This window comes from Citrus clementina, unplaced genomic scaffold (assembly GCF_000493195.1).
Source record: "Citrus clementina cultivar Clemenules unplaced genomic scaffold, Citrus_clementina_v1.0 scaffold_9, whole genome shotgun sequence".
Taxonomy (NCBI): Eukaryota; Viridiplantae; Streptophyta; class Magnoliopsida; order Sapindales; family Rutaceae; genus Citrus; species Citrus x clementina.
This window is the reverse complement of record NW_006261964.1, coordinates 44,111-56,833: the sequence shown is the minus strand read 5'-3', so window position 1 is coordinate 56,833 and position 12,723 is coordinate 44,111. Positions and strand designations below refer to the sequence as shown.

The window sequence follows — 12,723 nt, the reverse complement described above, 5'->3', positions numbered from 1 at the left end:
ACACTTCCAACTATGCTTCAGACGCTGACAGAGTAGTTAATTTAATTTATGTTTGATGAAAAATTTATGTTACATGCACCCTCGCTAATTTACCAAAATTATTTGTTCAAAAGTTTGTGTAACGACTGTTTCCCAAATGAACATCCATCTAGATTTACTTGACAGGTAATGCTTCAATTAATAACTTCTCCAAAGTCACAGCACAATGCATGTATTATCCCAAACGGAGCCTATTCCACAAGCCTTCTGACACAAATTTAGGATTTGGCAATCAGTAGGGGAAATTGCTAATTAAAGTCAGCGGTCGCAAACAAACCGAAATTTAGTTCTTAATTAGAGAATAACACAATAATTGACTAATTTAGTGGAAGCCAGAGGGAAAGCTTTGACACCGTTAAATATAAATGGTAAATTTCATTAATTGCCAAGGAAATTAATCACATTCCGTGGATGAATATCAATCTAATCTTTAGTAAGAGTGATATTCCATGCATAATGCATAGTATGTGTGTGTATATATATAATCATTCTTTAGTGCAGACGCCTTCATTTTTTTTTTTTTTTTAATGCAGACACGCGTTAAACTGCGGAGTTTAAGAGAGTTAGTTTTTAACTCTTTTAAACTGCATGATTTAAAAATATATCCGCACTAAGAAAAATACAGGTGTCCCCATATATATATAGTCTGTTTTAGTGCTCGCACTCTCATTATTTATTTTTTATTTTTGCATGAGGACACACTATAAACTGTGTAGTTTAATAAAGGTAGTTTTTAATACTATTAAACCGTACAATTTTATAGTGTATTCAAAATTAACTCTATTAATCCACACAACTTAACAACTATCTACATTAAAAAAATGAGGGCGCACACATCTAATTTCATACATACACACATTAACACAACAGAATTTGCATTAATTAAGAAAGAGGATCCGTAAAGGTATTCATTTGAGGTTTGTTTGAGTGTTATATATATGCTTTCCATATTCCAGTTGCTGGTGTATCATAATATCATATACGTACCGCCCCATGTATGGATTCTCCGTACGGTATACCTTGTTCAAATTATATAGTCTTTTCATACGTCTTTTTAAAACTTTGATTAGTAATTTTGTCGTATTCTTATACATAGCACTTTCGAAACATAGCAAGTAAGAAGGAATAATAGCGGTGAGAAGATTTTTTTATCTCTGGGATTGGAATGGTAAAGGAACCTAATGCTTATTATGTTGGTGTCCAACTCATGGCTAGCTGACAGTGGCCATAAATCGTAAGACGAGTAGATGAGTGCTTTAACTGGGAAGGCGGAGCTTATGCTAATTATATATAATATATATTATATCATTTAATTAACTATAGGATTCTAAACACATACCTTAGTGAATGAAACAATCAAAGTGACTATGCATGCCAGGCTAAAAGTGACTCAGTATTAAGGTTCTGTTCCCATTTTTTCTTTCCTTTTAAAATTTGTGGCAGCAAGAAAGCAGGGCCATTGAATTGCAAATGAACTTTTTTCCTCCCCTCCTTTACTCGGCTATCTTTCGTGTTCTTTCCCATGTGCTGCCTAAAACACAAGTGATGTTCTATTGCGCTCAGTTTCACTTCAGCTTTCAGTTCGTTAACTCACAAACTCTCTGACTTTCCATTGTCAATAAATTAATTTTAACAATCAAATTAATTAGCATGAAAGATTTTTTTTTAATTAATTTGCACAGTCATGCAAGACTCAGACTCCGTCCTACTTATGAGTTCTTCATTATATATTGAATTAATTCTTACGAGGTACTAATGTACCTCTCCACCAACAAGTAAGCGTAAATAATGCATGTAAGAATCCAACGACTGATGCAGTTGAAACTAGGAGCATTCAGAATTTTTCCAAGAGAATATTGTGATGGTTCCCTCCAGCATGAGTTTGAAGCTGTAGGTTTGAGAATGGAACCTTTTACTAGTTTTGATGCGTTCTTATGGACAGTAATAAATTGTTGGAGTCAGAGAGTTAGTAGCCATGGGTTAAATTAAGGAATTAATTATATATATAATTAAAATTATCTCTGGGATGATTCTTCAACTGAATCTCACTAAAGAGCTGTTAATAAAACCTTTGAAGTTGAATAGAGAATCCAGTCAAGATGGCTTTCTGTGTATTCAAAGACCATCAGTTGATGCCATGCATCATCTTAAAATTATTATCTTATGGTATGGTTGTTAAATCTTACCCAAATCGTTTAATTTTTATTAATTTTTAAATTTTATTTGCAATTTGATTAAGCTAATAGTAATAAAGTGTCTCTTCAGCAGACAAAATAAACTAGCTCCGTCTCCGTTGTTGGGCCTATCCAAAGTGATCCTACCAAGATTAATCATGATCGGCCCTCCGTCTCATTTGAAGCTTTTTGACAAAAAGAATGCAACTTCAATGGCTGATCAAATTAGCGAATTAAACATATTGCGGCGGCATATGTTTGCGTATAATGGATCACACCAACAATATATATTTAATTGTTTAATTTTGGACCTCCCTTTGCTATAAGCAAGTGGGATGTATATATGCCTCATGGTAGCTTTTAATTTCAATTAGTTGGGACACACTATTGCTATAGGATTCTTGCCTATCTCATTTTGTGATGATCATTAATATAGGCTTAAGTAATCTAATAGTGGGCATAGAAATATATATCTAGGAAGGGGGAAAAAAAAACGTACACAATAATCTAGTTCTTACAAAATTGGATTGAATAAGAATTAAATTTACAGTGCCAACAAAGCTGGATTGAGTGAAGGTTAAACATGCAATACTTTCAAAGTTACATTCAACGAGAATTAAATATATGTCCAATAGTATGGAAGTAACTTTGATGTGCTATAACTTAGAGTTATAGATATTAGATTTGATTGAAAATATATCACTTCAAAACCTACTATGGGATCAATAAATTTTATAATTTTTGAGATTGAGGTCCGTTGTTTATTTTATTTTTTTTTGCCTTTGTATATCAAACTCTACTATTTTGGCCATAAAAAACCATTTGAAGTTATTTTCTAGCACTAAAAAGAATTTATTTAATTTTTTTTTTAGGTGGTGCTATATGGAACCGTTAAATTTTTCTCCGCACCCTTAATTTTTTTTTTTTACAATTAAATTTTAAAATTTCAACATTAACCTCCACTCATCTGTTTTTTCTCTACCATGTTTCAAAAAAGTAAGTCGTACAGAATAATTTCTCTACCATGTTTCAAAAAAGTAAGTTATGCAGAATAAAAATTAGATGCGCTAGAAGGAGGACTTGAACCTCCGACCTTGTGGTTAACAGCCACACGCTCTAGCCAACTGAGCTATTCCAGCTTGGTTGAAGATTTGACGAACCAAAAAGCTTTAAAATATGCTAAACAAACCAACACCAATTTCCATCTCATCACGACTGAAATTCAATCAACGTCAACCTGATCTACAAATTACTTCTTTTGGGTTCCGTCTCATAACTTGACCTTGAATCATGGTAACTAAAGTCTAAAGTTAACTTTTAGAGTATGGCAACCGATAAGGTAAATCAGATGATCATATGGCAAACATAAATCTTTAACAAGGTGTGGGCAAGTAGGGGCCCCGATTTCTCAACTTTAAGGGACAAGAAGCACATTGTGTGGACAGCCAAATTCAATTATTTGTGAACACACATATAATAGTTATATAAAAAAACAGTGGCTTGTTTCTTTCTTGGGTTGTTACCGTAAAGTCCGTATACTTCTTTTGCACTTCCAATTGCCCTTTCACTTGTGTACCAGTTAAGTTGTCATAATCTGGTGCCCTATTTATTCAATTTCATAAGCTATTGGTACTTCAAAATCTAAACCAAAACCTTTTTAACTGATGGATGTTTCCTTCTCCTTAATGTTCAGAGTAATAAGGGCACTATATACCACCTTTAAAGTTTAAAATTAAGGTCTACTGTACAAGTAAACTCCTTAGTTTGGGTGGTTGTGATTAATAATGTACGTATGGCTCTCCGGTTGGTCATTTGGTGAAACCAATTTCACTATACCATAAATCTTGAAAGGAGTCCAAATGATTAGGGCAAACGAAAATATCAATTAATGTAAATTATTAGGGCAAACTCAGAAACTGACTGGGGGAAGACAGACGCTCATCATTGATTATGACGCCCTATCATTTAAATCTTCAAGCTGATTTAAATTTCGGTGTTCTCTCTTTTTTTTTTAAATAATATCCATGCTAATTCCCCCAAATAATATGCAAGTACAAAAGAAATTGACAACCATAATGTGAACTAATTTAACATACTCAGATTAACACAGAGTTAGAAACTTACATATTTCATTATTGACACGATTTATCAATTAAAATATTTTTAAAATATAACTATACAATAAGTAAATAATGTTATAACATGTGTGTGTTTACTTTAAAGAACCAACCAATGTATGTGTATATATTATTTCCGAAGTTTCCTAATTCATGCATGTTGTGGATACTTTTTTTTTTCTCACATCAACTTGCCTCCGGAATGTAAAACAAATATTCACAAACAAAGAGCAAAGAATATATTTACATGTAAATTAGCACCCCCTCTCCATGTGCCCGGATGCTTCTTCCTTCTGGTGCAGCAACATTATTAATTGTACCCTGCAATGCGTATTATTAAATGAGAAAAAATTAATAATAATCTATCTGCATGTGAAAACCACTAACACACTGTTCTAGGTTATACTAATCATAATGTACAAGGACTAAGTGGTTAAAAATTGATTAGTCGTCAGTTTATGTATATCTCCACCATCAAAATTGTGAGTTAAACAACTAAATGGGAAGACAAATAATTTGAACAGGCAAGATAATAAGGGGGGATGTATGATTGTTGCGTTATATAATATATTTATCCTGGATGACTACAATACACGATGCTGTCAGCGGACATAACCATGAACAAGTAAATTAAACTTTAGTTTTGGGGGAAAGTTTTTATATAATTCCATTTTAAGTTCGTATAATTAAATTAATGTTTGTTTAAGAGTTCAAGGAAAGATAGCTTTGGTTCCAAGATCCCCTTCCCAATTCCCATAATAGCAAGGGGACCATTTTCATTTACAATATTATACATACACACACCATATATAATACTATGTGCTGCTTCGAAACGAGTGAATTATGTGTAATAAATGTCAACTCAACTGCCTACACACACACACACACATATATAGTTAATATCAAATCGAATTAACGGTCAATGCTGACAGTTAGTCTGAATCTGATACATTATTTTTTAGGGAGGAAATTTGATTTGTTCAAACAGTTACAATTAAAATTCTAATAACAGAAAAAAAAAAACGAATGATCAAATAGGAAAACATCATTGGTCCACTTCTGGCATTGCTGTCTTAATCCTTTGTCATTATTATTATTTTGTTAGTTACTATAACATGTGGATGCACATGCTAATTTCCAGTCATAATAAATAAAACAGCTTTGTCCCATAAAATCATTACTCCTCATGGCCCGGCCCCCATGCAGCTAGTTTAAATTTCGAATAATTACTCATATCGATCGGTAGTAACCAAAGACATGCAGAGACGTATGTATGCATGTAATATAGTTTGAACTGTGCTTATTGATATACATTAATTATTCATTAATTACGAGTGCAGCTCATTAATTATATATTACATATTCTGCATGGCAAGAGGGTTATACAAACACGGCCGGGTACGAGTTCTTGCCCAAAAAGAAAGAGAAAAACAAAAACTGTCTGAATGATGATCAATATTGGTGAAGAAACGAAGTACAATTCTAAGAGGAGAGGATAAATTAAGCGCAGTGATTGATTGATTGATTCTGATTGGTGAAAAGGGTTGGAGTTAAAAAACGCGATCAAATTAGGGGGAGGCATTAATTTGGAGGAACGTGAGCTAGAGAGAGGTGTGGCGTGAGATGAGTCACAATATTATTGAAGAAATTTTAAGTAAAAGGTAAAGGCCAAAGAGAGGGGCATTCACGTGTAGGGTTTCTGTAAGGGGACCGTGCCCCATGTGCTTAGGTGCAGTCGGCCAAAACAATCGATCTTTTCTCTCTCTATTTTTTTTTTATTATAATTTTACTACCAAAGTTATTCTTTCATATTATGTCAGTACCATAATTTTCTGAAAAATATATTTTACTACTAAACATTTGTGCCGTTGTCAATTCACAACTATTCCGTTAAGAAAACATTAATGTTTAACATAAATTAAGTTAAAAGTCGATTTTATCCCTAAGGGTTTAAAAGATAATTTTACCCTTTGTAATTTAAGCATTAAAAAAGAAGTCAACAATAACGATTTTAGGGTTTAATTTTCTAATTCTTTAATCTTTAATTATTTCCCTAAAACGCAACGTTTAGGCTTCAACCTGAAATGTCTTTAATGCCCTTACAGTTAGAAATGTCTTTGATGCCCTTATGACATCAACAAATTTTTAACGTTCTTAAGTGAATAATAGTGAATTGATAACGGCGCAAACGTTTAGTAGTAAAATGCACTTTTCGGTAAATCATGATATTGACATAATATATCAGAATAATTTTGGTAGTAAAATGATAATATCTTTTTTTTTAGATAGGAAATTTAGAACATTAATAAACAAACAAATTAAATTAAAAAAAAAAAAAAGGGAGAGAGTGAGTGAGAGTGACTCTAATGAATATATATATATCGATCGCTAGCTCATGTCACGGATCTGGCCCTTATCTCTTCCCCTATATAAATATATTTTACATCCATCATCTTCTTTGCTAGCCTTATTAGCCTCTTGCAGTAGCAGTGCAAAACAGAACAACTCTCATTCGTTCGTTTTCATTATATTAATTCCTATTCACATATACATATACATATATGTATATATAACTTGTTGTACAACTTAATTAATTAAAATGGCTTCTTGGAAGAAAACCATCACATCCCCATTTAGAAAAGCTTGCACTTTCTTCAATCAGCAACCTGCAGCTTCCAAGGATAAGAAGTCTCAGCCTGCAGGTACGTACTTATTTAATCTCTTTTCGAATCAAGACAACAACATTATAAATCAGAGCATTGATTCATATATGGTATATCCTCATGTATGTGCACGTACGATAGGTATATTAATTCATCATCACCAGTTCGCAATTCCTTAATTTAATTACTTGTAATTATTAATTTGCAGAGCATGATAATCGCGTGATGGATCTCCATGGAGAAGTGATGGCGTGTGCTTACGAAGATGTGCAAGTGATGTGGTCTATTCTCGACAAGTCGAAGTCTGCAGCAGCCTGCAACGTTACCTCTTGACATATACATATATATTATGCTATTTATATATGAGTACAACCAGCAGCTAGCTAGCTAGCCATGACTTGGCGGCATTCGCATGGATATTGGTATGTATCTCTTAATCTGTAGATATAACAAGTCAATATGATGATCATTTTGCCGAGTGTAAGCGGTGGCAAAACGAACTCAATCCCCCCATTAGAAGAAAAAATGATTTAGAAGCTTGGAAGGCAGATTTTCTTAGGTAATCGCCCCCCGAGTTTATGGTTACGGTGGCAGCAGACTGTTGAAGTATGTAACTTTTTATTTTTTAAAATCAAGATGTTAGGGAATCCCCGTGATCAATGAATGCACGGCGAGATTTTTAATGAAAATTAAATGTTAGATTAATTTCTTCAAAAGTTTTACAGCATGTGATCAGTTCGCCACTTCTTTCTTTCTTTCATTTTTAATTTTTTTTTGGGTCCCACTCCCTTGCGTTAAGAAGAAGACGGACTCGATGAACTGGGCTTACGATCTTATCAGTTGCGCGTCTTACATATGAAAGCATTACATAGATAAAAGGAAATTGCACATGAATCCTTCTTAGTTCTTATTGTCCTTGGCTTGGCTTGGCTAAAAGTCGAAGAGAAAGAGATGGATCAGATTGCATGATAACGAGAGTCGTAGGGTCCGCATCAATAAGGTCAAAACTTAACATCATGATCGGGTTCGGGTATGGGTTTGGGCCAGCATTTGTGACAACAAACAAGACAACATCATATTATTTGACGAAAACTTGAGTAGTATTTGATTTTGCGGATATTTAGCAAAAACAAATCAATTTAAAGCTCTTCCTCATCTCGTACGTATATACTAGCCTTGCTGGGAACATGTGATCTTATGGCCTTGGGATACTCTTACTAATCGGTAATTATATGATTACACACTAATAGCTCTCCGGCTGTCATCCCATTTTAAGCGCACATGGCACGGGTTTGATTCGGAGGACTTTTGACAATTTGGTGCCTGATCAAATCAAATCTGTTTCCCAAGATCTTAGCCGTGCACTTGCCGGATTGAAGGAATGCAACAAGACATGGTTCCAAAAGTCACTTGTACGAGATCTGCGACTGCGGCCAGGTCCAGACACGCCAAGGTCTAAAACCAAAAGGCGCAGTGCATATGCCTATATATTAGTGTATGCAGACCATAGGATCTAATGTTTCACACACTTCGGGTGCTACTACATACCACATAACTCAAAACAGAGAGGAATGTAAAGACAAATGGAAGAAGAGATACATCTATTGGAGTAAAGATAGACACTGATACAATACAATTTTTCCATTCCCAAAATAGCAATTATACACATTTTGATATTTTGGTTCAACGAGTGTTTCTATCTTCTCTTGCTTCAAGGGCATCCACTTCTTCATTTGATAAAATATCGACAATTGGCTCATACACGTACCACTCCTTTCTTTTCCTGATGCATTTGGAAACAAAGAGGCAAATCATGACATAACTTGAAGGAAACATACAATTTGAACCAACTTGCTTAGTGTAATAACACCATAAACCACAAAGCAGTACATATTAAAGAGCAAACGGAAATTAGAAGATCAAGAACTGATGTTTCCCATATTGAAATTCCAAAATGGGAAAAACCGGATTGCTAATTCAAGCTGATCATTAAAAATGATGATAAACAAGTGGCACCCTTCAGTTGTCAAGTTTAGGCAAGGTGATTATTCGTTCCTTTGCACTTTCATATTCTGAGCTTTTAGCATATCGAAATAATGAGCTACAAAAGATTTCTTACGCACCATTCAGTTAGGGACGCAGGGTGTGGGAAAAGAATGATAATACATTTTCATTTTTATTGAAAGATACAGTTTTCTTCTCTTGAAGGTGCACCTCTAGTATTTACTTCCAGTGTGAAAATGGATGTGATTATGCAATTTCTTCTAAATTTCGGCTACGTGATTATAAGCTGATAATTGAATTTATGAAGTTTTATGAAATGCCAAAAAGCAACTATGAAACAGTTTCTGGGGAGCAGCGTAAGAACTGCTTCTTGTCACAGCAAGCTTTGATTAAGTAATATCAGCCATAACATAGCCCAATATCCATGGGCCATGGTTAATGTCTCTAGTGTAAATGCTAAGTTATTTTACATTGAAGTAAAACAATCGTGAAATTTACCACTACCAACCAGAATAAGATTATAATTGATAAAATATTCATGTTTCAGCAAACTAGTAATTTTCCAACTAAATTCAGTATGAAATGACCATACATACCTAACAACGCTAGAATTGTATCTGAATAACTTCATCAAGTCCAATGCATTACCACCTCCTTTACTGAGGGAGAGAGCATAACTGGGTTAGCATGTAGAGAAAATAAGATTTAACCAATCTTCTCATTTTGAAATCTGCAAACGTGAGTAAGAAAGATCAGGAAAAGCAAACCTAGATATGGCATGCTCGGCTCCCCGTCGACCCTTCTTGCTTATTTTGATTTCTCTTGCTGAAGCTACACTCTGAATTGCAATCTACAACATTGAATACCATAAACTCCAATTTAAGAAAACCAAAATAGTAATCTAATGTCAACTACCCCCCCCCCCAAAAAAAAAATTAAATAAATAAAAGAAAGAAAAGAAGTTTTATATGGCAAGGTAAAAACAAACAAGAGCTCAAAGAGGCAGTATAATCATGACCTCATAAAGCTGTTCCCTGATAGCAAAGGCAACTGCAGGCTGCAAAAGTTAAACAAAAGCTTATCTTCAGTATTCTCAAAACATAGTGTAGAAGTCAAAAGAGCAGCTCTCATCTTCTATTTATTTATACAAGTCATATGATAATTAATCAATTTACCCCAACTTCTGGGTCTTCAATGCCCATATCGTTGCAGAACGTTCTAGCAAATTCTTCAGGATCACTTTCATAATTGTTCAAGTCCTGAAATGCAATAAACAAAGGTAGAATGCATAACAACAAAAAGCATGAGGACCAGAACGGAAGCAAAAACATGACACAAACAATTTACAATCATATAATGAAATGCAACAGCAGTTCCCAAATCTTACCCACAAAAAATGATCCTTAATAAGAGTATGATTGACCCGAAGATCAAGCTGAGAAGAAGAAACAAAGCATAATCACATGGCACATATATACAAGTTGAAAATTACTATAAAATGAAAAGAAAGAGAAAAGAAAGCTGACCTTGATGGGGACAATTTTCTCAGCAGTGTACATGTCTTGTCCTTCGTATGATCTAAACTCAGTAAGCTGAGTCTGACAAAATTAAAACGCGGTAAGTTAAAAAAGAAAGGAAAATTAAAAGGAAGCAAAAATAGGGTTGATTTGAATGTTATAAATATAAAAACAGGAGAGACCTGAATGGATTGAGCAATTTGAGTTATGAACTGAGGGGGAAGTTTCAAGTCTCTAACAGTTCTCTTGGCGAACACCACAACCTCCGAATCAGGATCTTTTTTTTTTTTTCCCCAATTATTTATTTTAATAATTAAAAATTAAAATTTGAAAGAAAAAATAAAGAAATGTAAGAATGAATTGAATACAGCTGAGAAAATCAAGAAAATGAAACTTGAAAGAGAGAAAGAGGTAAACGTAATTAATGATTACTGAAAGAGAGAAAGAGGTCAATGTAATTAACGATTACCAGAAGGGTTCCAAGTGAAAGCGTCCTTATAGCGCTGGCCTTCGGTCTCTATGTCCAATCGAATTGGCACCAAGTTGTCTTCCGTTGGCCTTTATTTTATTTTATTTTAAAGCAAAAAAACATAAAATTAATCAACAACTACAGCAATACAATCAAAACTCAAAAGGTAAAGAAGAAGAAGGAGAAGATACTGATTACATTCTGAACTTCACGGGGGCTTTTGAAGATGAAGTTGCCGGAAGTTTCATTTGTAAGAATCGGACAAATTCCGAGACTGAGTCCCCCAGAGAGAGTGTTCAAATTAATTTACTACACAATACAGGAAGGCGGCCGGAGGGATGGCTTTCGTTTTGGATGGAAGTTCGATAAAACGTTTGCGTTTTAACTTCTAATGATGCGAGCCGAAGCCAGTAGCTGCTGCCCACTTCTGTTTTGGATTGACTCACTCTCGAAACCCAACCCAATCACTCCCTCTTCAGCCCATCTCATTTTGATGTAATATGTCTGGCCTTTTGTCATATTATTTTAAAGGATTGGACTATTAGCACCCCTAAAATCCTGATAAAACTCCTCTTCTGAAAAAATCCCAATCGGTGATTAGAACGAAGAGTAATGATACTTTGATCCCTTCAAATTGCTTCACAAACTATTACTTTTCAGAATTATCCTCATTAAAAATATTTTTATTTTATTTTATTCTCCTCTTACCCTCCTCTAGCAAATGCATACTGCAACATTAATAAGAAGTTCATCACCACCGTCTATTTTTTTCACCATCAATCTATTACCTCCACCATATACGATGAGTTTTAATGTTAGGTTTTGTTAAATTTTATAAATAAGTGATGGGTTTTATTGCCATTGATGATATTGGTTTTGATTTTGTGTGATAACATAAAATTTATTCAATTTCAGTTTAATACTTGATTCAAATGGTGAATCGATTGAAAAAAAATGAGAGATATGAGAAGTTGATCTACTAAGAACTTAAAAGAGAAACACATATTTATTTTCAATTTTTTATTTTAATAATAGCATTATGGGATATAAAAAAATATTAATTGAAAATTGGGGACTAGTAAGATAAAAGTGGGGCTATTTGAATTCTCCAAATCCCTCTCTACACCCTTTTTAAAAAATAAATTCATTATTAAAAATTCAAAATTTAAAAATATAAAAAATGTCCTTCACTAATCACTTTTTTTCGCTATCTTACAATTGCAGATTCTCTCTCTATTCTCTGCAAACTAAACAATCAATTCCACTCTCTTTTAATTTTATTTTTACCTTTCTTAACATATCATGATTTATATTTCATACTTTCTATATATAAGAAATTATTTCTTGATATTCATTAGCTTTCTTGTTTGGTAAAAATTAGTATTTTGATATCCATTAACTTTCATGACGGATAAAAATTTGTTGATGTTCATTTTTAAATAGTAGATTTTGTTCCTCTTAGTTAGTGATACCAATTATTTGTAGCTAAAAAAAAATATTTGAATAAATTAGAGAGACTTTTTGAAATTGAGAAGAGAAAGAGAAGAAAAGGTTAGTTCAGTAACTTTTAAAAATTATTTAGATAATAAAAATTTTAACTAAAAATAGAGTGTAGAGAGAGAATTATGGGTTCAAATAGCCCCACCTTAGAGGAATTTATTATGGGTAGGCCTACTAAGTTGTAACGCAATATCATGTTTAGTGCAACACGAACTATAGTATATGTAATAATATTTATAT

General features: G+C 33.4%; 2 protein-coding genes and 1 non-coding gene across 4 annotated transcripts; 1 reads left to right on the top strand and 2 right to left on the bottom strand.

Annotated features, from left to right (window-relative positions):
• Nucleotides 1–3,278: 3,278 nt before the first annotated feature.
• On the bottom strand, nucleotides 3,279–3,352 carry TRNAN-GUU. The gene has a single exon. It is a non-coding gene; the product is annotated as a tRNA-Asn (tRNA).
• Nucleotides 3,353–6,910: 3,558 nt separating this feature from the next.
• LOC18032564 lies at nucleotides 6,911–7,584 on the top strand. Its single transcript, XM_006419131.2, has 2 exons — nucleotides 6,911–7,032; nucleotides 7,202–7,584. The coding sequence occupies exons 1-2, from the start codon at nucleotides 6,930–6,932 to the stop codon at nucleotides 7,324–7,326; spliced, it is 228 nt and encodes a 75-aa protein (XP_006419194.1). The 5' UTR covers nucleotides 6,911–6,929; the 3' UTR covers nucleotides 7,327–7,584.
• Nucleotides 7,585–8,565: 981 nt separating this feature from the next.
• Nucleotides 8,566–11,449, bottom strand: LOC18031963 (chromatin structure-remodeling complex protein BSH). 2 transcript variants are annotated; one of them, XM_024191586.1, is made up of 10 exons: nucleotides 11,182–11,449; nucleotides 10,984–11,072; nucleotides 10,697–10,791; nucleotides 10,524–10,595; nucleotides 10,385–10,432; nucleotides 10,173–10,256; nucleotides 10,016–10,054; nucleotides 9,765–9,847; nucleotides 9,594–9,674; nucleotides 8,566–8,776 (listed from the first exon to the last, which is right to left on the bottom strand). In XM_024191586.1, the coding sequence occupies exons 1-10, from the start codon at nucleotides 11,229–11,231 to the stop codon at nucleotides 8,677–8,679; spliced, it is 741 nt and encodes a 246-aa protein (XP_024047354.1). In that variant the 5' UTR covers nucleotides 11,232–11,449; the 3' UTR covers nucleotides 8,566–8,676. The 2 variants fall into 2 exon arrangements, with proteins under 2 accessions (XP_024047354.1, XP_006419193.1); XM_006419130.2 differs by having other exon boundaries at nucleotides 9,594–9,656.
• Nucleotides 11,450–12,723: the final 1,274 nt, after the last annotated feature.

Bases quoted from the DNA above. Each gene is read 5' to 3' on its own strand.
- LOC18032564 (XM_006419131.2), top strand. From the start codon at position 6,930: ATGGCTTCTTGGAAGAAAACCATCACATCCCCATTTAGAAAAGCTTGC. The intron at 7,033-7,201 runs GTACGTACTTAT...ATTAATTTGCAG, and splicing joins TAAGAAGTCTCAGCCTGCAG to AGCATGATAATCGCGTGATG.
- LOC18031963 (XM_024191586.1), bottom strand. From the start codon at position 11,231: ATGAAACTTCCGGCAACTTCATCTTCAAAAGCCCCCGTGAAGTTCAGA. The intron at 11,073-11,181 runs GTAATCAGTATC...AATAAAATAAAG, and splicing joins GCCCCCGTGAAGTTCAGAAT to GCCAACGGAAGACAACTTGG. The intron at 9,675-9,764 runs GTTTGCTTTTCC...ATGCTAACCCAG, and splicing joins GCCGAGCATGCCATATCTAG to TTATGCTCTCTCCCTCAGTA.